General features: G+C 40.6%; 1 protein-coding gene across 6 annotated transcripts in view; it reads left to right on the top strand.

Annotated features, from left to right (window-relative positions):
- The window catches only part of MCUB (mitochondrial calcium uniporter dominant negative subunit beta), a 104339-nt gene that overhangs the window by 33229 nt on the left and 48472 nt on the right, over nt 1-22638 (top strand). For 4 of the 6 annotated variants that reach the window (XM_053217068.1, XM_027062343.2, XM_053217069.1 and 1 more), the window contains exon 2: nt 19170-19356. The exons of 1 other annotated variant lie outside the window; for it this stretch is intronic. In XM_053217068.1, the coding sequence (XP_053073043.1) occupies nt 19247-19356 (110 nt within the window). In that variant the 5' untranslated portion in view covers nt 19170-19246. Of the gene's footprint in view, nt 1-19169; nt 19357-21573; nt 21758-22638 lie in introns of those variants that run through there. One more of the 6 variants, XM_027062366.2, reaches the window with a different exon arrangement.

Here is a 22638-nt window from a genome sequence, read left to right as displayed (position 1 = left end):
GAAAAGAGGCAATAACAACAAAATATGGGTGATAGCAGAGAGACAAATAATAGTAAGCCTGTATTACTTACCTATTGTTACATAATAAAAATACACCAGAACTTAGTGGTTAAGACAATGAGTATTTATCTCCCAGTTTCCATGGGTCAGGAATCCAGGCGTGCTTTAGAGTCTCTCCTGGGCTAAAATCACGATGTTGGCTCTTGCCAGAGATTACCTTGAATTCCTTGTCTCTCCAACATGGCAGCTTGCTTTATCAAAGCATGCAAGCTGAGAGCAGCAAAGCTAGTCCAGTAAACAGAAGTCACAGTCTTTAAAAATTTTTATTTATTTAGAGAGCACACACACACGTGTGTGCGCACACAAGCAGGGGAGGGGCAGGGAAGGAGAGCCACAATCCCAGGCAGGCTCCGCCACCATCTGCACAGAGCCCAGTGCAGGCCTCAAACTCATCAATTGTGAGATCATGACCTAAGCCAAGATCTAGTCAGATGCTTAACTGACTGAGCCACCCAGGCACCCCAAAAGTCACTGGGTCCCACTCACATTCAAGGGGAAGGGGTTATAAAAGGGTGAAAATGTTGAGAACAAGATCACTGTGTGCCATATTTTTTAATTGAAATATTTATTGAGATAATTGCAGATTCACAAGTGGTTTGTAACAGATAATACAGAGATCTGGTATGTATTTTATCCATTTTCCCCCAAAGGTAATATTTTGCAAGACTAGTATAATATCACACCCAGGATATTGATACTAATAGTGATATAATCCACTGGTTTTATTTCCCGGTTTTACTTGTACTTGTTTGGATGTATGTGTTCAGTTCTGTACAAGTTTGTCCAGTTTATCATGTATAGGTTTGTGTATCTTTGCAGTCAAGGACCCCTTGTGTAGAGGACCATATTTGCAAACCACCATGTAATGATTAACAGAATTCCAACATGAAAAAAACTACACTTAACTCCACCTAAGGCTCCCAAAGTCTCATCTCATTTTAGCATCGGTTCAAAGTCCAGAATTGTGTCATCTGAATCAGGTCCAGGCCTTTTGGGTATAGTCCCTTTCCATCTGCAGGCCTGTGAAGGAGACAGGTTATCTGCTGCAGTGCACTTTGTTGCTAATCTGATGACACCTTGTTAGTGTGAAGCAGCAGCTGGGCCTTGGACTCCTCCACTCTCTCCTGGATCCTCCTTAGCCTCTCTGACTCCTTGGCCAGGTGAGTGAGTTTCCCTCTCTGAGGAAGGGCTGTAGCTTCTGCAGAATACTCTTGTCACTAAAGAGGCAGCAGGAACTGACACAGATTTCAGCCCATCCTCATGGGCTCCAAGTTGTGCTTATGGTCTTTAGCTTGTTTTCTCTCCCCCACTTTGTATCCATCATCCTTTCCTGACTGCCTGCTTTGTGGACTTCAGCTCCAGAATTAGACATGCCTATGGCAGCATCCTAGAAAGCACTTGAGCAGTTCCCACAGTTGTCCAAGGCCAGATCTCTGTAACAAATTTCTTTGAAGTCACATAGTACATTCTTAGTGGTTTGTTTCTTTGGTTGAACCCCAACTCCTACACTGTCCAAAAAGCTCATCATGAGTCAGCAGTAAGGAAGGCTAAGAACAAATTTCTATCATTTAACCATAGGATTTGATGGAAAAAGCGCCTCCAGAAATGTGGGGTAAATCATGGGTTATAAACACGAGGATTGGTTGAAGATCTCTTTAAGAAGCTGTTAGACTCCAAACTCTCTACTCTATATAGGTGGGCAAGTGCCCTTTCTCCCACCTAGAAGGAATACTAAAGTTGATTTTCTTAACACTTGGGGACACCAAGGGCACTGATCATCAGGCACTGATGAGGACTGGCATACTCTATGGAAAACAGGAAGATTGAGTGAAAGTTAACTTACCAAGTTGAGCCATCTTTTTTTTTTTTTTTTTTACCTGTGTTGTGGAATGCAAGGAAGGCCTCAAGATTACATCCTCCAAGCACATTATAGAAGAGTCTCTTACAAGAAATCTGGCCAGCCCAAAGGAAGAAACTTGAAGATGATGGCATTGTATAGAATCCTAAATGATATAATTTTCATAAATAGGAATTTATTTGCTAGGTCTCAACAAATAGAAATTTGAAGACAGTGGTGTTAGGACAAGTATATTCCTCAAAGAAGAATACTCTTTGTCTGTGAAAGACCGTCTTTCTTCTGTTGGCACATCTGAGAAAGGTCACTATATGTAGGGCTGAGGGAGAAGACACTCTTGGCTAGTGATACGTATCCGTAATAGTTGTCCCAGCAATCAGTGAATGACAGGCCTCATTACTTGTACACCTCATGTCCACTTAGGACAGGAAATGGAAGTACCGCCACAGCTAATGTCATACTCAACAGCGAAAAGCTGAAAGCTTTTCCTCTAAGATCAGGAATGGGACAAGGATACCCACTCTTGCCACTTTCATTCAACATAAGATTGGAAGTCCTAGGTGGAGCAGTTAGGCAAGAAAAAAAATACAAGGCATCCAACTCACAAAGGAAGAAGTAAAACTTTATCATTGTTTGCAGATGACATGGTGTTAAATACAGAAAACTATAAAGACTCCATCAAAGATACTGTTAGAACTAGTAAATGAATTCAGTAAAGTTGCAGGATATGAACTTTTTTGTAGTACCTTACCCCTAGTAGAATATACATGATGGGGCTGCATTGTCCACTGCCTGCACCACTTTTTACCCAACAGAATAAGCAGGCCTTGAGGAAATAACAATGTTCTAAGTTTTGTCCTCCTCCCTTTCACCCAGCCCAGCTTTATTTTGCTTTCATTTGAACTTGACCCTTTTTAAACATGTGTGACCTAGCCTGTTTTGCCAACTTTGGATTTTCTTGAGGCGTTTAGACTTCTGTCTTTCATTAAACCACTAAAATTTCAGTAAAGAAAATAATTTTTCCACTAAGAAATAACCATGCTGGTATTTTAATATCTTTCCTTCCAGTCTTTTCTTTGCACAATCATGTTCTGACATAATAGGTTCTTTAAAATATCCCAAAGTCAAAAATACAAAAAATGTACAATATACTTTGTGTTTTTGTCCTTTTCCACAAGAGGAAGAACATGTTATTAAATTGCAAATGGTACTGCATCTTTTAGGCATAATTTGTGATTATGAATTTCCGGTGTTTGGAACATGGGCTTTAATTTTGTTATTTTGATTTGTAGCTAACTGTGTGTGTGTGTGTGTGTGTGTGTATTCAATTGGAGAAAGCCTAGATATACAAAATTTAGGGGCAGGGCACCTGGGTGGCTCAGTCAGTTAAGTGTCTGACTTTGGCTCAGGTCATAATCTCATGGTTCATGAGTTCCAGCCCCCATAATGGGTTCTGTGCTTACAGCTCAGAGCCTGGAGCCTGCTTCGGATTCATTCATTCATTCTCTCTCTCTCTCTCTCTCTCTCTCTCTCTCTCTCTCTCTCTGTCAATCTGCCCCATCCCCCACTCATGCTCTGTTTCTCAAAAATAAATAAACATTGAAAAAAAATTTTTTTTAATTTCAGGGGTGCCTGGGTGGTTTTGTTGATTAAGCAACTGACTCTTGGTTTCAGCTCAGACCAAGATCTCATGGTTCATGGTATCAAGCTTCATGCTGGGCTCTGTGCTGAAAGCAGAGCCTGCTTGGGACACTCTCTCCCTCTTTCTCTACCTCTCCCCCATGCACACACATACTCTCGCTCAAACTTGAAAAAAAATTCTGCCTCCGTGCACCTCTGTTAATCTCCTCCTCTGTTCCAACCATATTGTAATCTCTCTGCTTTGTAACATATAAGCACTTTGATTTACCCATCTCCACGAATTTTATACAATAGTAATAATACAGGCAGGTTAATAGTCCAATTTTGCTTCAGCTTTCTGGCACAAATGCTTGCAAAACTGAGCTGTTGTCTGGTATTGGATCATTCTAAGTGTTTTCTTTAGTTTATCACTTTCACTGTTAGCATTTTGGTAGCATTTTCTGTTGTTCTGTTGATTGCAGACTGTTTAGCATCTCTGGCTTTGTGTACTGTACGTTTGTAGCACCCACCGATCAATATGGCAACCAGAAAAGGCTCCCCACACATTTCAGCATGTACTGGGGACCCAGGTTGAAGGGCAGCAAAACACAGTTGGTTAGCTGATGCATTGGAGTCCAAATGTGATGTAAAGGAAATTTAGAAGTGAGAATGTATAGTTATGAAAGTGCTGGTTTTGAAATGTAAGAAATTTGAAGACCATTTGTTTATGCTTTTATACAAAGGCAGTAACACTATATATCATTTGGCTCTAATTTATTTCCAAGTTACCATTATCAGGAGTCTTTCTTTGTGTCGATATTTTCTTGAAAACAATTTTAATGGGTGTGTAATGTATGTTACAGATTCATAATTTATATAACTCTTCTATTGGACAGTTGGGTTTCCTTTTTTTAAATGTTAATCTCTTTGTAGAGAGAAAATCTAATTCGATATTTATTAAGCCCACAATAAAGACTATGCAAATGTTTCATTTTCCTACTTTTTATTTTTATACCTACTTTATTTTTTTTGATGTTTATTTTTGAGAGAGGGAGAGGGCATGCACATGTGCAGAAGGGGCAGAGAGAGAGAGAAAGAGGCAGAGGATCTGAAGTGGGCTCTGAGCTGACAGCAGAGAGCCTGATGTGGGGCTCAAACTAAAGAACTGCAAGATCATGAGCTGAGCCAAAGTCAGACGCTTAACCGAGTGAGCCACTCAGGCGCCCCTATACCTGCTTTAGATAAAGATGCTGTCAAACTGTTTGGGGAAGGTCTTGATAAGGGTAACTTCCCATTCATTATTCCTTAGAAAAACCTGGGAAGTCTTATTTTCACATGTAACTTCTTGTTAATGTTCTGTGTAGCGATGCCTCTGGACCTTGCACACATTCAATTTGTTTGAATAGTAGTAGCTGTTTCAGTAGTAGCTGTAATGGATCTTTTTTTTTTTTTTTTTTTTTTTTCAAATTCAGACACCCCTTCCTTCCATTGCTGATGTTCCTCAAAGTCACGTACACCCAGTTTTTCTGCATCTGCCCCAGTACATTCATAGCAGCAAAGGAACTAGGAAGTTTGCTGAGCCTGTGCACCAAGTGCAGCCTGGGAGGGCATTGGTGTTAATGTTCCTTCCGTTCTCCCCCTGGGGGACAACCCTCAGGCTGAATAAACACTCCTGACTCCTGTTCTTCAGATAGACAATTCTGGGAAATAATCTAAATGCTTCTCTGGTACTGGCAGAATCTGTCCCCTGTTGTCTGTAGTGGTGACCTCAGTAATGCTCTTTAGATTAGCTTTTCTTCCTTCCCTGTCTCACACCTCCTGTTCTCTGACTCCCTCTTCAGAGGGTCACCTTCCACATAAATAACTGCACCCAAATCTTTGTCTTAGGCTCTATTTTGGGAGAAATCCAAACTAAAACTCCTATAATAGTGGGCTTTTTTGGATTACTATGTTTCCTATTAAATTCTCATGTTGCACTGTTACAGCCATGTAACAGATTATGATGAGCAAAGATCTACAACCACTGGCCCAAAGTTAAGTAGGATCTGTAGGGAAAATATAAGATGTGACTAGTAGTGTAATTTTTGCTTATAAATACCATTAATATTTTAAATAGTTGCATTGTTTAAGTTGTACTTAAAGTAATGGTCTTTTTTCATAGGCTCTTTCTTGCTCATGGCTGACTTACATGCAACAAAGAAAACTGCATCCTCTAAGATGCTTATTGTTAACTTGACACAAACTACCAGGAATCCCAGTTGGTTCAAAGTCCATTACTGAATATTGAATCTCTTTCTGTGTTGTGTTGTTCCTCTTGAAATTAACAAAGCTTTTAGGTCATTAGTGGAGTTGGTCTGTAATTCTGTTTTGAGATCGTGTTGCTTCTGCCCGAGAAATTACAATAATAATAATTAGAGTAATAGTGATGTTGATGGACTGAGTGCTAGGGTACTTCACACACCTGCTTGTCTTTAATGCTTATGTCAACTCTGTGAGGTAGGTACTGTTTTCCCCATTGTATAGATGAGGACACCTGAAGTACCTAGATCACCTCGCTATTGAGTAACAGTTTGGATGCCCATTCCCGCCTGCCTAACTCAGCTCTGCTTTTAAATGCTTCATACTGGTTCCTTTCTCATCAGTTAGTTTCCAAGGCCTCTAGGGATTGACATGATGTTCCTGAGGACAGTGTTACAGAGGCACTCTTGGGTGGATTCATAGTCAGCCACCAAGTGTTTTGATTCCTTTACTTTTTGTGCACAGACAATGCAGTGCCAGAGTAACATCAGTGTAGATTTAAATTCTGGAATCCCACAGCAGAGGCTCCTCAGTCCCAGTAACAAGTCAGGAGTGAGGCCTGACCATATCTCCTACTGAGTTCTTCCGTAGTTGCACATTGTGGGCGGGAAGCAGTTCATCACTGGGCAGTCCTAATTATGGCAAGTTATTTCTTCAGACTTATCTCCTTTTCTAGCCATTTTACTAAAAGTTATAGAGGGATTTTAGTTGGTTCCCTACACCACTACAATTTATTGTACAAATGCCCTAAAAAGCTATTTATGAAGAACTCCAAGGAACTTGCTAGATATAACAAGGCAATGTAGTGAGGAAAGGAATATCTGCTGAGTCTCCCGAATGCTAGGTGTTGTAATCTCACACACGCAAAAATTAACATTCAATTTGCGTCATAACTAATTATGCAAATGACTTGATGGAAATAAATTGTATGTTTGTTACTGCTATAAAGATCTCGAATTAAGAGTAAAGAATTTATTAGTAACACATTTGTCTTTGTGATGCTTGATAATTCAAAAGATCTCTTCCTCTGTGCCTTCAAGCAACTCCAAATGGTAAAGAGGCAACTTGATTCCCCACTTTACACCTGATGCAGCTGGAACTCAGACTGAGCAACTTGCCCAAGGGGCTAGAGCCTCTGCATTCTTCTAGCTGTAAACCATGGAAAATACGATTAGTTTGGTTGAATTTTTTTGTTTTTCTATAACTATTAATAGACTGGATTGGCTAGAAAAGAAGAATGGGATGAAGAGGAAAGATTAAGACACTAGAAAGAGTGTATTTGATTCCACACCTGTACTAAATTACACAGTCAAAGGTACCTCTTAGGATTTGGGCAGTACAGAGAGGACACGAACTCATTCTCCATTTGTATCCTACAGATCTGAGAAAAGATGTTGGTTTCTTTAGTTGTTTCTACTGTATCATGCAGAAGTGTTGCAAGATAGATGAAATGAATGTTCTGGAGCACTTTAAAATGCTTCGAAGAGAAAGCACATGTATTTCAGTTAGCAGTGTTGAATTTTAATACCTCAAGAGAAAGGAGCATAATGCTCTGAAGTAACTGTACACAGAAGAAATAAAACATTTTATTTCTCAAGATTTTACATTAGTACGATAATCTAAGGGACGGAGTACATAAAATAGAGCAAAATCATTTTATACTTGTTTCTGCTTCATGACAAGTCACAAAATTATAATGTCACTACTAGAGTTCTCCACCAATAACTAAATCACAATGAAAGAACTTTAGTGAACTTGCGCCTCTGCAGTTGATCCTTAGAAAACATGAACATGAAATAACACGTAGATTTTATGGCATTCCTAATAAGAAATGTTTCTCAATTACAAAAGGAATAGGTGCTTATTATAAAAAACTTAAAGAATTGGGAGACAGAAGTCCTCCCTTTTTTGCATCCACTGGTAACATGTAATAATACATGTTTATTTTAAACAACAAAACCTAATAAGGAATATAAAAGCTAATGTTTCTGAAATTTGGGATGAAATATGTCAAATAACCAAATTATTGGCAAAAAGTTTTGAACGAATGGAAACTAAAAGGTTAAAACCTACTAGGAAAGATCTTAAAGGAATTTGATTTCAAAAAGCAATTGTGTGACTTTAAGGATGTTTCATTTTTAATAGAAATGTCAGTATGATTTAAAGTTGAGGATCATCTGAGGCATTTGAAAATCGGTTATTTAATTTTGTTAAAATATGTTCCAGTCATTTCAAGATTAAATCATATGTATGCTTCTGTGCACATAGTACACTAAAACTTAATCCATCTAGACCTTGTCCCACAGTATTACAATTGTCTGTGTACTCCTTTGTCACACAGAATATGTATTATATCTTACCCGTATATCTCCAGGGTCTGGTACATTATACAGCAAATGAGAAGAAGTGTTCAATAACTGGTTTTGGGAGAAAGAACACAGGGTGAGATAAGGCACCCCCTTATTCTGAATGGAACGTGATATTTCCATTGGGCATAGTCAGAACAGTCTTCATTTAGGGTATCTGCCCTAGTCTTTTCCTTCATGATCTTTCCAGAGTGCATTAGTCCTCAGTATGAAAGCTCAGAAGGGATTGAGTTTTAACCCATTGCTGCTGCTGTTTCAGTTAAAAGTGAGTGTTCCTAGATTAGGGTTCCTATTGGCCAATATCCTACATTCTGAGGTAACACTCCAATTGAAATTTTGGTGTCTGAGACTGTGCCAAGACTGGCCTGTTAGCACCGTTTGAGAGAATTTGTGTGTGTGTGTGTGTGTGTGTGTGTGTGTGTGTGCGTGTGCAAGCAGTGGAGGGGCAGAGAGAGAGAATCCCAAGCAGCATCAGTGCTGTCAGCACATAGCCTGACTTGGGGCTCAATCCCATGACTCTGAGATCCGGACCTGAGCCGAAATCAAGAGTCAGACACTTAATTGACTGAGCCACCCAGGTGCCCTGATATTTTGTAAATTTAATATTTAAAAATTTAATACTGAGGGGCACCTGGGTGGCTCAGTTGGTTAAGCGTCCGACTTTGGCTCAGGTCACGATCTCGCAGTTTGTGAGTTTGAGCCCTGTGTCGGGCTCTGTACAGACAGCTCAGAGCCTGGAGCCTGCTTCAGATTCTGTGTCTCTCTTCTGTCTCTCCCCTGCTCTCACTCTCTCTCTCTCTCTCTCAAAAATAAGCATTAAAAAAAAATACTGAGAAATCATGGCTCTTGTATGTAAGTGATATATCAGTAACTACACAGGTAAGTAATTAGAATTCTGAATACTCACTTATGGAAGGTCTTTTGAAAGCTGGCATTTTTTAAAAAATAAAAATGATATTAAAGGCACTGCAGCCTAGTGACTTTGAAATCTGATTGACCTGAATGTGAACTAGGCCCCCTGACTTGGGCCCTGCAAGTTACTTAATACTTGGAGTCTCATTAGAGAGGAAGAAAAACACCTACCTCCTGAGGTTTACTTGAAAATTAAATCATGAAATACAAGGGAAGTGCTGCTATCTCGATTTTCAATCGGTAGCTCCTTTCTCAGCTCTTAATGTTACAGGTAAAGTAATATAGTGTATTTGTATTGTTGTGTACCTTTCCTATGTTAAAGTTCATTTTGCAGAAGGCAGTAGAATCCAACTTTGACCCATTTTAAAAGTCCTTAAAACTAGCAAGTATTTTCTCCCATTCAGTAGGTTGCCTTTTCATTTTGCTGATGGTTTCCTTTGTGCAGAAGCTTTAGTCTGTTGTAGTCCCACTTGCTTATTTTTGTGTTGCTTTTGCTTTTGGTGTCAGATTCAAAAAGTCATCGCCAAGACCTATGTCAGGGAGCTTACCTAACCCTGTGTTTTTTCTATAAGTTCTGTGGTTTCAGTTCCTACATTCACCTCTTTATTTCATTTTGAGTTCATTTTTGTGTATGGTGTAAGATAGTGGTCCACTTTCATTCTTTTGCATGCTGTCCAGTTTTCCCAGCACCATTTATTGTAGAGACTACCCCTTCCCCGTTGCATATTTTTGGCTCCTTTGTCATAAATTAACTATGTGTAGATTTTTTTTTCTGGACTCTGTTCTGTTCCATTGGTCTGTGTGTCTGTTTCTGGACTCTGTTCCATTGGTCTGTGTCTATTTTTATGCCCATTCCATCCTTTTCAGATGAATAAATTGAGGCCCAAAGTGGTTAGGGGTCTTGTCAGTTTATGTGTTTTGTTTCAGAATCAGAATTGTTGCTCAGGCTATTACTTCAGTGCGGTCTCTTCCAGAAATCCAGCCTTTCCTCCATGTATCAAAATCTCCAAATAGTTGAAGGATATGTTGAGTAGAAATGAAAGACCTCTGAAATAGGAAGGTATGGTAGGTACGAAGTTTTTCTGAGAAAATGTTTATACCATATGTAGCTACTGTCATTAAATGGGTCACCTCGTTTTGTTTTTTTTTAATGAGGTAAACTTGATCTTAATACCTGATATTTTCTTTAGGAAATCATAGAAGTGAGATTATTTGCCAAACAATGCATACTTACCAGTTCAACTATTTATTAGTTATGGCCTCAATGTGGTGTCTGAGTGGTTTGCCTAATTTCATTTTGTAAGCTAAAGTTTGGGTTCCAAAGAAACAGCTGAAGTAAAAAAAGGGTGGATGTGGTTGTCTACTGTTATTGGAAGTTAAAGCTGGGTTTTAGTATAAAGTTAAATAGAAGCTGGCAGAAGTGTTAAGAATTTGCTGTTAATTATTTGTGTTTCTAACAAGAATTCTATTTTGAGGACGCCTGGATAACATTCACACTTGTGATATTGTATTAAACAAGTTAGGGTGCATTTGCTATGTTTATTATATTTTGGTTAAAACAGGCTGATTTTTTTTTTCCTCTGCACAAAACAGATTTTTTTATTTGGAGATATTAAAGATTGGAGGATAAAGATGGGAAAAGAGGGAAAAACTGTGGAGATTAGTATGTGAAAAACAAGGGCGCCTGGGTGGCTCAGTTGGTTAAGCATCCGACTCTTCAGCTCAGGTCATTATCTCAGAGTCATGAGATTGACTGTGCTAGGTGTGGAGCCTGTTTAAGATTCTCTCTCCCTCTCCCTCTGTGCCTCCCCCACTCTCACTCATGCTCATCTCTCTCTCTGTCTCTGTCTCTCTCTCTCTCTCTGTCAATCAGTCAATAATAGCCCTCCTGGGTGGTTCAGTCAATTAAGCATCCAACTCTTGATTTCGACTCTGGTCATGAGCTCATGGTTTGTGAAATAGAGCTGACATGCAGCACTGTCAGCACAGAGCCCCCTAGGGATTCCCCCCTACCCCCGCCCCGTTCCACCCCTGCTAGCTCGCACGTGCTTTTTCTTTCTCAAAGTAAATATTAAACATTTTTTTCTTAAAGGTTTATTTATTTTTGAGAGAGAGATAGCGAGCAAGTGTGCAAGTAGGGGAGGGGCAGAGAGAGAGGGAGACACTGAATCTGAAGCAGGTTCCAGGCTCTGAGCTGTCAGCACAGAGCCTGATGCGGGGCTTGAATTCATGAACTGCGAGATCATGACCTGAGCCGAAGTCAGACACTCAACTGACTGAGCCACCCAGGCGCCCCAAATAAATAAACATTTAAAAATATTTTTTTTAACGTTTGTTTATTTTTGAGACAGAGAGCACAAACGGGGGAGGGTCAGAGAGAGGGAGACGCAGAATCTGAAACAGGCTCCAGGCTCTGAGCTGTCAGCACAGAGCCTGATGCGGGGCTTGAACTCACGGATGGCGAGATCATGACCTGAGCCGAAGTTGGCCGCTCAACCGACTGAGCCACCCAGGTGCCCCTAAAAAAATAATTTTTAAAATGTGAAAAACAATGCTAATTTTATATGGTAGAGTAATGAATGATTCCATTATGTACTTTTGCCAGGGAAATGACTTTTAAAAAAAATTTGTAATAAAATTAACATAGCTCAAATGTACCACAGCTTTCAATTCTAATTTCCTAACTAGTATTATCATTATTTCTAAATCTAGTTTGTTGAGATTTTAAAAAGTTTCCTCAAACAATACCAGGTTTATCCTCAAATCACATTTCATCATTTGGTGAGACCAGTAGAAGATGACCAATGTTTACTAGCCCATATCTGGAAGCATTTTGAAGGGAATAGCAAACACTGTATGTTAACTACCTGGAATTTAAATAAAAACGTGATGGGGCGCTTGGGTGCCTCCGTTGGTTAAGTGTCCAACTCTTGGTTTCGGCTCAGGTCATAATCTCACAGTTCATGAGATCGAGTTCCACATCAGGCTCTGTGCTAACAGCATGGAGCCTGCTTGGGATTCTCTCTCTCTTTCTCTCTCTCTCTCTCTCTCTCTCTCTTTCTCTTTCTCTCTCTCTCTCTCTCTCTCTTTCTCTTTCTCTTTCTTTCTCTTTCTTTCTCTTTTTCTCTTTCTCTTTCTCTTTCTCTTTCTGTTTCTCTTTCTCTTTCTCTCTCTGCCCCTGCCCTCCTTGCCCTTGCTCTCAAAATAAACTTTAAAATAAATAAATACTTGAAACTACAAAAAATGTTTTTTCAATTGCCCAGAAGAAGAAAAAAATGACAAAGGTTGTTTAATTTTTCATTGAAATATTTAGAATAATCAGCAAGGCCTAATGGTATTGAGGAAGAATTAAATTCAGCTCCGTGATTATTTGAGTACCAAATGATATGCATGATTCGGGGGAATTAAAGAGTCTAGGCTTTGCCTTCTCAAATGGAATCCTTTAAATAATATAGGAAATGAATAGCTTTTGCTGGGGTTGGGGACACATTCTCCCAAACTATGACACCTTGACGACAAAGGCTAAGGGTCAGGATCCCTGCTGTCTTGAGGCTTTAGTGGGGAGAGGCCAGTGAGGAAGTGAACACACAGCTGATTTAATTGCAGACTGAGGACTAAGAAGAAGTTAAACCTGGGAAGGGACAAGGAATCCGGTGGCAGGAACACTACTGAATGGGGTGATGAGGAAGACCTGCTTGAGGAGGCATCCCTGAGTCAGAGCTGAATGATAAGGAGTCGGTGGTACAAAGACTTGCTGGGAGGGTGTTCCAGGTGGAGGAAGTGGCAAGTGCAAAGTCCCTGAGGAGGAATGGAGTGGATGTATTTCCCAAACAGTGAGGAGGCCAGTGTGCCTTAGGGAGGACAGAGTAAAGAGAAGAGAAATAGAGGTGGGCAGAGGCCAGACAGGGGAGAAATTTAAATTTCATTCTAAGTGCAATGGTGGGCTACTGGGGTTTGAACAAGGGAGTAACAGGATCTGACTGGTGCTTTTAGACGATCACTGAGGTTGTATGGAGAACAGATTGGAGAAGGCAAGAGTGGCAGCCAGGAAGGAAGTTAGGAGGTAGCTAGCGAAAGTACCCAGGGAGGGATGTTGGTGGCTTGGAGAAGAGTGGCAACAGTGGAAATAGAAAGAATTTGATTAACTTGAAGTTTGCTTTGGAAGTAGAGCTGATGGCACTTGCTCAGGGACTGTGTGTGTGAAGAGAGAGAGGAAGGAAGGATTTCCTGATTTTGCCTGGAGCAGCTGAGTGGGTGGTGACCCTGTTCACTGACATGGAAGAGTCTGGAGGGGCTCACAGGAGAGAGAAAGGAATTTCTGCTCTCCTGCTAAACTGGGGGAGAAGAAGAAGAAAGTGAGGTTCAGAAAGGTTAAGAACCTGGGCCAAGATCCTGCAGCAAGAACCAGGACTTGAACTCAGGCTCTGTGGCTCTGACTTCTGCACCCTTGGTTGGCTTCTTGGTAAAACTTTAAGGATAGAGTCTAGGAGGAGGGGGTTCAAGGCAGAGACAGCCATGGGCAGCAGCAAAGAGCCAGCAGAGGGGGGAAACACGTTCAACAGCCGTTTGGGATTTGTTGCTGAAGAGCAGTTATTTGTGAGTCCTTCCTAGTTGGGGTCCCAGAGAAACCGAGATCTGGTTTTCTTCTTGATCTCTTTAAATTAAAATTCAGTCTGTCCTCTGGAGAACCTTTAAGGGCTTAAGTTAGAACTTTTTCTCCAGTCCAGACTATTTACTAGAAATCTGACTGGGGAACATGGCTGCCTTAGTCTTCTATCAGATTTAGAAAGAATCCTCTAAAAATTTTTGGAAAGATTATTTTCAGTCAGATAATTTTCAGCCTCATACGTTGTCCCCCGTTTCCCCTGCATTGTATAAACTGCCCTCTTTGGACTCTCTCCTTACACAGGCTTATTGGAAGACCTCCCGAGCTTCACCACTGCCCAGGTTTCAGAGCATATCGCATTCCTTTTCATCCTTTATGTAATAGTGTGCTCTCCTCTTCGTCTTTTCTGCCCAAATATCCCATCTCTGGGTGGAGGTCGGTGGCATCACAGATGGGCCCAAGCTGGGATAATTTGCCTCAGAGGGCAGTCTTCCAGAGGAAGCAAGATTGTGATTGCTGCTCACTCACCGGGCACACACCAGTCCACGTGGTTCTATTTGGTATAGGGTTGAACACCACACTACACACAGTGTGGTGCTTGATTTTTGGGTTTTGATGATGAATGACACATTGAAAATTTTATTTTAGAGGGGAGAGAGAATGAGCATGTGTGTGCGCACACACGATTAGGGCAGAGGGGCAGAGGGAGAGAATCTTATTAAGCAGGCTTCACGCATAGCACAGAGCCAGACATGGGACTTGATCCCATGACCCTGGGATCATGACCTGAGCAGAAATCAAGAGTCAAACGCTCAACCAACTGAGTCACCCACGCACCCCATATTTCTGGTTTGTGAGCATTATCCAGTCTCTTATGCTCTGGGACTTAGGACTTTGTTTTTTAGCTGTCACACTTGCTTTCTTGGCTTTTCTTCCCCAGCATTGGATAATGAGATAGGAATGTGAGGCTCCTTCAACTCACTGTATATCTTTTTTCTTCAGAGAACAAGTTCCATAATAGGATGAAATAGAGTGCCTGTGGCATGTTTACAAAATATAGTGATAAATACTGAGTCTCATTATATACTTGAGACTCAATGCCCGCTTTAAAAATGCATGACAAAATGGGAGAGGAGAAAATTACTAATTCATTATGTCTCTGCTCCCACTCTACCCTTTGCTTTGGGATACTGGAGTTGGCCCCTTGAAACATTCTTTGCCACCTGGTGCAGTGTTAGCCTTTCTCGGGAGAAGGACTGGTCAGTGAGGCAATGTGAGGGCAGCAGGGGTAACTTACTCCCCGGTTCTGGTTCTCCTTTCTTCCTTTGGTGCCAGGCCCTGTGGTCCTCACAGGCAACAACTCTCAGGCCTTCTGCCCGCCTGCTGGCTGTTGTTGTGGTAGCTCCAGCTGTGTCCTGAGGCTGCATTCCTCCCCACCGGGAGAGCTGGCCTCCAGCCCAGCTTCTACCCGGAGCAAGCGGCAGCCCTTCTACAGCCTGGCCCTGGCCGGTGCTCTCCTGCAAGATTCTGAGCCCCCAGCAGCTGCCAGCCGCCACGGCCTCTTCCAGGGGATCCGAATCTCAGCGTGTGGGGGAGCCTCTCGTGAGTCCTCCACCCTTTTCTCGGCCTAGATAAATGTTATCACAGACCACTAGTAGTCATAGACTAAAATGGAAACACAGAACCTCCTTCCATTTTTGGAATTTGTTTAGAGTGGAGGTCAGCACACTTTTTTGGTAAAGGGCCAGATTGTGGGCCACATATGGTGTCCATTGTATATTGTTCTTCATTTTTTAAAAAAATCCACCTTTTAAAAATTAAAGTTCTCTCTCTCTCAAAAATAAACATTAAAAAAAATTAATTGAGAAAGTACTATCCTGTGAGGGGGCACCTGGGTGGCTCAGTTGGTTAAGCGTCCCACTCTTAATTTCAACTCAGGTCATGATCTTGTGGTTTGTGAGTTCGACCTCCACATTGGGCTCTCTGATGTCAATGCAGAGCCCCTTTCAGATCCTCTGTCTTCCTTTCTCTCTGCTCCTTCCCTGCTCACACACTCTGTCTCAAAAATAAACATTTTTTAAAAACTATACTGTTTTGACCTGACAGATTAAAATTAAAAATTATATTTTCTTGGGGGTTCAGTCGGTTGGTTAAGTGTCCGACTTCAGCTCAGGTCATGATCTCACGGCTCATGGGTTCGAGCCCTGCGTCGGGCTCTTTGCTGACAGCTGAGAGCCTGGAGCCTGCTTCGGATTCTGTGTCTCCCTCTCTCTGCCTCTCCCCTGCTCGTGCTCTGTCTCTCTCAAAGATAAATATAAAAAAAATTTTTTGATTATATTTTCTTAAAAACTTGATCTTTTCCCAGACAAGCCCCATCAGTTACCTGTTCTCATGCCCTCCTTGTGAATACCTGCTTCCTCTCTCTTGGCTCTGCTGACCTTCTACCCAAATCCCTTCCCCTGCTTTTCTTTATGCTTCTTCATTCTTCAAGGCTCAGCACAGTGGCCAGTGTATTCAGTGAATTATTTTTCTCCTCTAAGCACATGTGTTGTAGCACATGTGATCTTCCCCATGCCCCTTATTGACAATTACTACTTTTTTCCTTCTGAGGTTATGTTTTCTTCACCGCCAGAGAGGGCTGGATTCTTGAGGGCAAAAACAGCCTTCTGTCCCTACTGTGTGGTTCCTGCTATGGTCCTAGAGTCATGTTCACACTGCCATTATGTGTTGGGTTAATTGTCATTTGTTTGCATATGATGGCTTCAGTGAACCACCTTTAAAAAAAAATCATTTCTATGTTAATTAGATCTTAATGTCTGTTTCCTTTTTATTTCCTTTTTTTCCCTAAAAAAAAACTATTAGATGCCAGTGGGCCTAAAAGAGCACTTTGCCATAAGATGTGTTCTGCCATATAGTTGTTTTCAGAGGTGAATGAGTCATGATGATTTTTTTTTTTTAGTTGGTTTGTATTTTTTATCCTGTTTGAGTCTTCTGTCATTTCTGTCATTTCCAGTTTCTGTGTCAGCACTATCTTGGTAGGTGTCAGGGTGTGGTGACTCAGTGAACGTCAGGCCCTGAGGCTGATACTCCAAAATAATGACTTATGAGACTCTAATGCAGGCAGAAAGGTATGAGGTTAAGAGGAGATACAGGGGCACACGTGAGCTAGGAATACATTGTATTTTAGGAAGGAGTCCAAAATGAAATTTGTAATTATAAATTTATAACCTTGGAAATGATAGAAGTGAAGAAGTATCTGTTAAAATACAACTTAAATCATCTTCTGGCTTTCCATCAAAGTCTTTTGTTTTGCATTTATTAGAACAGGACATAATATTTTATAAGGAATTCTTGAAAGAAACTTGTTTGACATGAGTCCTTAAGTATGCCTTCAGAGGAGTAGATTTATTTATGAGTACTTAATGGGTTGGCTTGCTGGCCTGGAGTAGAGTTGCCAGTGGTCCTGCCCCATGTGGCATTCAGCCCTCTGTCATCTCAGACACACAGGCATCAAAGCGAGGAAGACAGCTTTGTTAGTACCATCTGGCTATACCTCAGAGGCTCGATTCTATTCCTTTGAGGTAATTCTTGATAATAATTGGCTTAGATTAGGAGCAAAAAAGAAAAAATAGTTGGCTTAAGTATGTTCTTATTTGAAAGGCACCTGCCATATAAGGTGTTCCTTCTTAATTATTTTTTTCTCTGGGACTCTGTTACACTTCTTTTGTTCTCTTCACTGTCGTACATAGTCTCACTGTATTATTCGTATCCCAGTAAGCCTGTTATTGTAAGGAATTCTCACAAAGAATTTAAATCTCAGTTCAAGAGTCCAGTTCAGATTTAGCTGAGAATCTTGAAGAAGAATATTCATATAGGACGTGCGTTGTCCATAAGTTTAATGACTTTTCACAAAGTGAGCATACCTATGAGCAAGAAACAGAATAGTACCAGACCCTAGAAGCCCCCTGTGCTCTTTTAATCTCTGCCTAAACCTGGAAGTGTAACCACCATCCTGCCTCCAAGGCCATAGATGCCTTTTGCTTGTTGTTGGAATTTATAGAAATGGAATCTTAGCATACGCTCTTTTGTACCTTTTGCTTAACGTGTTTCTGAGACCCATGTTGTTGCCTTGATGTAATATTCCATCTGATGAATATACCTCGATTTATTTGTTGCACCGACAGTGAAGTTTTGCATAGTTGCCAGGTTTTGCTTCTTATCAAGAGTGCTTCCATGAATGTACTTTTATTTGTCTACTGGGCACATACGTAATTCTCTCACTTTATACCTAAGCATGGAATTGCTGGGTCATTAGGTATGTGTGTATGTGGAGATGCTGCCAGTTGTCAGAGGGGTAGTTTACACTCTCGCCAGCAGTGTACAAGAATTCCAGTTTGAACACAGCTTTAGTCAGTCACATTCCTAGCATGGGAGCCTGATGGTCCCAACTTGGAGCAGATGTCTGGTCGGTTACAATGAGGGGACCTGGGCGGGGGAGTGGAGAATCACATATTGCAGACATGGTTTGGGGAAGCCCATCACTGATACACTCTAGCAGAAGTAGAGGCAGTTTCTAGGAAATGAGAGATTGAATGAATCGTGTAGATCTCCTAACAGGTTTCAACATAGTATTTGCAAATTAGATGCACAAAGAGAAGCTCTGAGTTGGAGGTACAACTTTAAATCATCAGCAGAGTAATGTAGTTGAAGCCGTGTTACTAGGTGAGAGTGCCCAAAGAGAATTCATGGAGTGAGATGAGAGAGGTTGGTTCATGGTAGAACTCTGGACACCAGCATTTAAAGGATGACAAGAAAAGTCTCTAAAGGAGACCGGGAAGGTGTGATCAAGGTCTAAGGGAATGTGGTATCACGAAAGCCAAGAAAGAGAATCTTTCAAAGACAGCGATCAAAACTGGTGATTGCTTTTGTGAAGTCAGTGGCTAAAAAGTTACTCGATCTGGAGGTAAGGAGGTCAGTGGCCTTCTGAGAGTAGTTTCAGTGAACTGGTGGAGCAGAGGCTAAAGTGCAGTAGGTACAGATCAGTGAAAGCTACAGGTAGTAGAGATAACAGATGTGGCCAACCCTCTCAAGTCACTTAGCTGAGAAGGGTGAGGATGTGGATTTTGAGAGAAGGCAATCAGAAGGTAGCAGAGACCTGAGCATGCTTACCTGCTGATGGGAAAGTGCTGAGTAAGAAAATATTGAGAACATGGAGGTCTCTAGGGTGGTGGGAAAGGCTGGAAGCTGAGCTCTGGGAAACGTGTTGGTCTTAGGAGGACACAGAAAGATTCCTTGCACTGCCAAAGGTGAGAAAGCAGGGAAGGGTGATAGCAGAAGTTTGAAAGAGTCCGTCACTCGGCACATGGGAGGTGAATTAGTTGTTGACTGAATGACTTCATGTTTTCAGGCATTATACCCTGCAGTTTCATTTATCAGTTTTTTGTGCTTCCAGATCTCCAGTGAAAAGGGATCTTCTGCATAGCTTATGTTACTCAGAAGAGCAGTTGTTTCCACGTCTGTCACCACAGCATGTGTAATAGCTTGGAATTATGGGCTTGCTTAAAGAAATCCAGATGTGTTCCATTTATACGGTGCCCATCTGTTTTCAAGTACGGAACATGTCACGCAGATACCTTCAGGTACTTCTGCAATATATAAAAGTTGTGACTATAAACATATGCATGGACCTAAATCAATGTGTGTATGTGTATTCTAGTATGTACACATGTACACATTAGACCATATGTAGCCAACTATTCTCTTCAGTTTGGGAAAATAGAACATATGTGTATTGAATTTGCAAAAGGATACGACTGCATTTGGGGGTTGTTTTCAGACCTTGGGCCACATCAGTCTGAATGTCTTTAATGGTGATAAGACTTCATCCTTTCAAGGGGAATTTGATAGTTTCCAGCAGCCCTGTGTTGTTAGGAATCGAATCTGTTGCTTTTTCTTATCCAATTTCCAGGATGTGTCTTAAATCCTTTTAAAGTCCATTCCATGACCTAATGATATCTGTGGAGTACAATTGAGCAGTCCCTGAAGAGAGCAGTAATAACAGAGTTCTCACTGTGGATGTGGGAAGGGCACACGGTCGCACCATGTTATTGCTGGAAGCCCCATACTGGGACTGGTGTCACACAGAGTGCTTTTATAGCAGAATAATTAAGGTCCTCCTAAAAAGGCTTATATTTAGAAGCACTCTGTTTTTATTTTTCCGTATCAGTGTATCACTGTTGCCTTTCAGCTAAGAAATTTAAACTGCTACTCTCTGATTTGTATTCATTATGCACATTATGCTAGTTCCTACCGTTGCCCATTAAACATCCATGTCTCTTCCTCACCCCACGTCAAACAGTTCTCTCCTTTTTCAAGTAATGCTGCTGCTGCTTTGTTATTCTCGGCTGGGCTAGACTTCTGTTTACACCGTACTTTCTACTTCCTGACACTTGACATTTTCTTAGTGCTAGAATGTAAGGTTGGATCACAACAGACTCCTGTTCTTACTATAAAGGGATAAAAACAGTGAATTAAAAGAAAATCCAACTTTTTTGTTCAGTCTCCTGATGTGTTGTTTTTTTCCTCCTGGATGTGTTATATTTACTTAAATGGCTAGTCATGGGGTTATTGATACATCTTCTACTAGATTTTAATACTGAAAATAAGTTACCATTTTTTAACATCCAAGAGAAACAATATTACTCAAATTTGACTAGATAGGTAAGTTTTATTTTACGAATTAACTGATGCTGTCCTGAAGACATGAGCCCTGTAACAGGTTTAGTAACTGCTGGTAGTCTCAAAATGGGTCACAGGTGGGATATAAATTGAAAGAAGAGCTGAGTTTGGGTGAGTCAGTCTTTTTTTTCTTTCTTTTTCTTTTTTTTAAGTTTATTTTTTTTGAGAGACAGAGCACGAGCTGGGGAGGGGCAGAGAGAGGGGGGTTGGAGGATCCAAAGCAGGCTCCATGCTGACAGCAAAGAGCCTGATACAGGGCTTGAACTCAAGAATCCTGAGATCATGACCTGAGCCCAGCGAAGTCTGACCCTTAACCAACTGAGCCACCCACGTGCCCCTGGGTGAATCACTCTTGACGTGGTTCAACTCTGCATGTGTGGTGGGTCTCTGTAAGATTTTCAGCATGATCTTTTAATAAAGTCCTTCTAAAAAAGGGCTGTCATAGGATAAATATGATAGTTTCTCTTTTCCACTTCACTAACATGTCAGGAGAATGCAGTATTCTTAAGGTTTCTAAATGAGAACTTGAAAGGGTATGTGAGATCTTGTGCTTATTTTTTTGTTCGTATTTTTTCCTTTTTAAAAAATTTTCAATTCCCTAAGTAACCATAGTTTTTTTACTGGCATGCAGTAAAAAAATAAAGTTTATTTAATGTACGACCCTTCTTAATAGGTTATTTCTCTCTGTAAATGGTTATTTTAGTGTTTGTTTAGCCTGTTGTTTTTTAGCATTGTTTTATTTTGAAACAATCTAAATGCAGTAGGAAGAAAGTTCAGAAACAAATTGTTGACAGGATGCCATTCCCCCTCAAATACAAAGACGTTCTCTAACCACAAAATGACCATCAAAATCAGAAAATTAACACTAATACATTACCACCATCCAGTTTGTGGATCCCATTCAGATATTGCCAATTTTCCCGTTAATGTTGTTGGTTGCAAAAAGTTCAGAATCACAATTGAATTTGTCATGTCTCCTCTAGTCTGGAACTGTAACATTCTTTCTTTGACTTGCAGTGACTTTGACTCTTTTGAAGATTACAGTTATTTTGTAGAATGTCTCTTTGGATTTGACTGATGTTCCTTGTGATTTGATTCACTTTATGTATCTTTGTTAGGAATTGCACACGTGTTGCATGTGGTCTCTCTTCAGTGCATGATTTCAGTTTGGCCCCATTACTGATAATGTTCACTTTGATCACTTAATTAAGGTGGTGGTATCTGAGAGACCTCTTTTCTTTGAAGTTACTGTTTTCCCCTTTGGAATTAATGCTTTTGTGTGGAGGCAAATTAAAACTGTGTGTAAGTATCTTGTTCCTTATCAAACCTTAATTTTTAATTATATCAGAATGGACTTAACAGTTTCCTCTTTTCTTCAGTGGGTTATAATCTGTTACTATCATTATTTATTTGAATGCTCGAATGTGTTCTAGATTTGACCATTGAGAACTCCCTCCAAGATGCTACAACTTTTTCATGTGTGTTTCCTATGTTTCACATATGTTTCATATGTGTTTCATATGTGTTCATATGTTAAAAATAATAATAAAATTAAAAAAAATAAAATGAAATAAAATACAATAAAATAATAAAATACAGGGGGCACCTGGGTGGCTTAGTCGGTTAAGGATCCAACTTTGGCTCAGGTCATGATCTCATGGTTCAAGAGTTCGAGCCCCACATTGGCTTCTGTGCTGACATCTCAGAGCCTGGAGCCTACTTCAGATTGTGTGTCTCCCTCTCTCTCTGCCCTCCCCCTGATCAACCTCTCTCTTAAATGAATGAATATTTTTAAAAATTTAATTTAAAACAAACAAACAAACTGTAGGGGCACCTGGGTGCCTCAGTCAGTTAAGGATCTGACTTTGGCTCAGGTCATGATCTTGTGGTTCATGGATGAGCCCTGCGTTGGGCTCTGTGCTGACAGCTCAGAGCTTGGAGCCTGCTTCGGGTTCTGTATCTCCCTCCCTCTCTCTTCCTCTCTCCCACTCCCTTTCTGTCTCTCTCTCAAACAAACATAAAAAAGTGACTTAAAAGTGTAAATACGTGAAATCGAAATGTCATATAAACATATATACGTAAACATTTGAATCTTTTAAAATGTTTTCTATTTTGTTGGTTTTATTTATAGTTTTACATATTAAAAACCATGAGCTCCTACCCAACGCTACAGCTGTCATTCT

This window comes from Acinonyx jubatus, chromosome B1 (genome assembly GCF_027475565.1).
Source record: "Acinonyx jubatus isolate Ajub_Pintada_27869175 chromosome B1, VMU_Ajub_asm_v1.0, whole genome shotgun sequence".
Taxonomy (NCBI): Eukaryota; Metazoa; Chordata; class Mammalia; order Carnivora; family Felidae; genus Acinonyx; species Acinonyx jubatus.
Note: the sequence above shows the minus strand (reverse complement) of the source record. Positions and strands in the feature narration are given on the sequence as shown.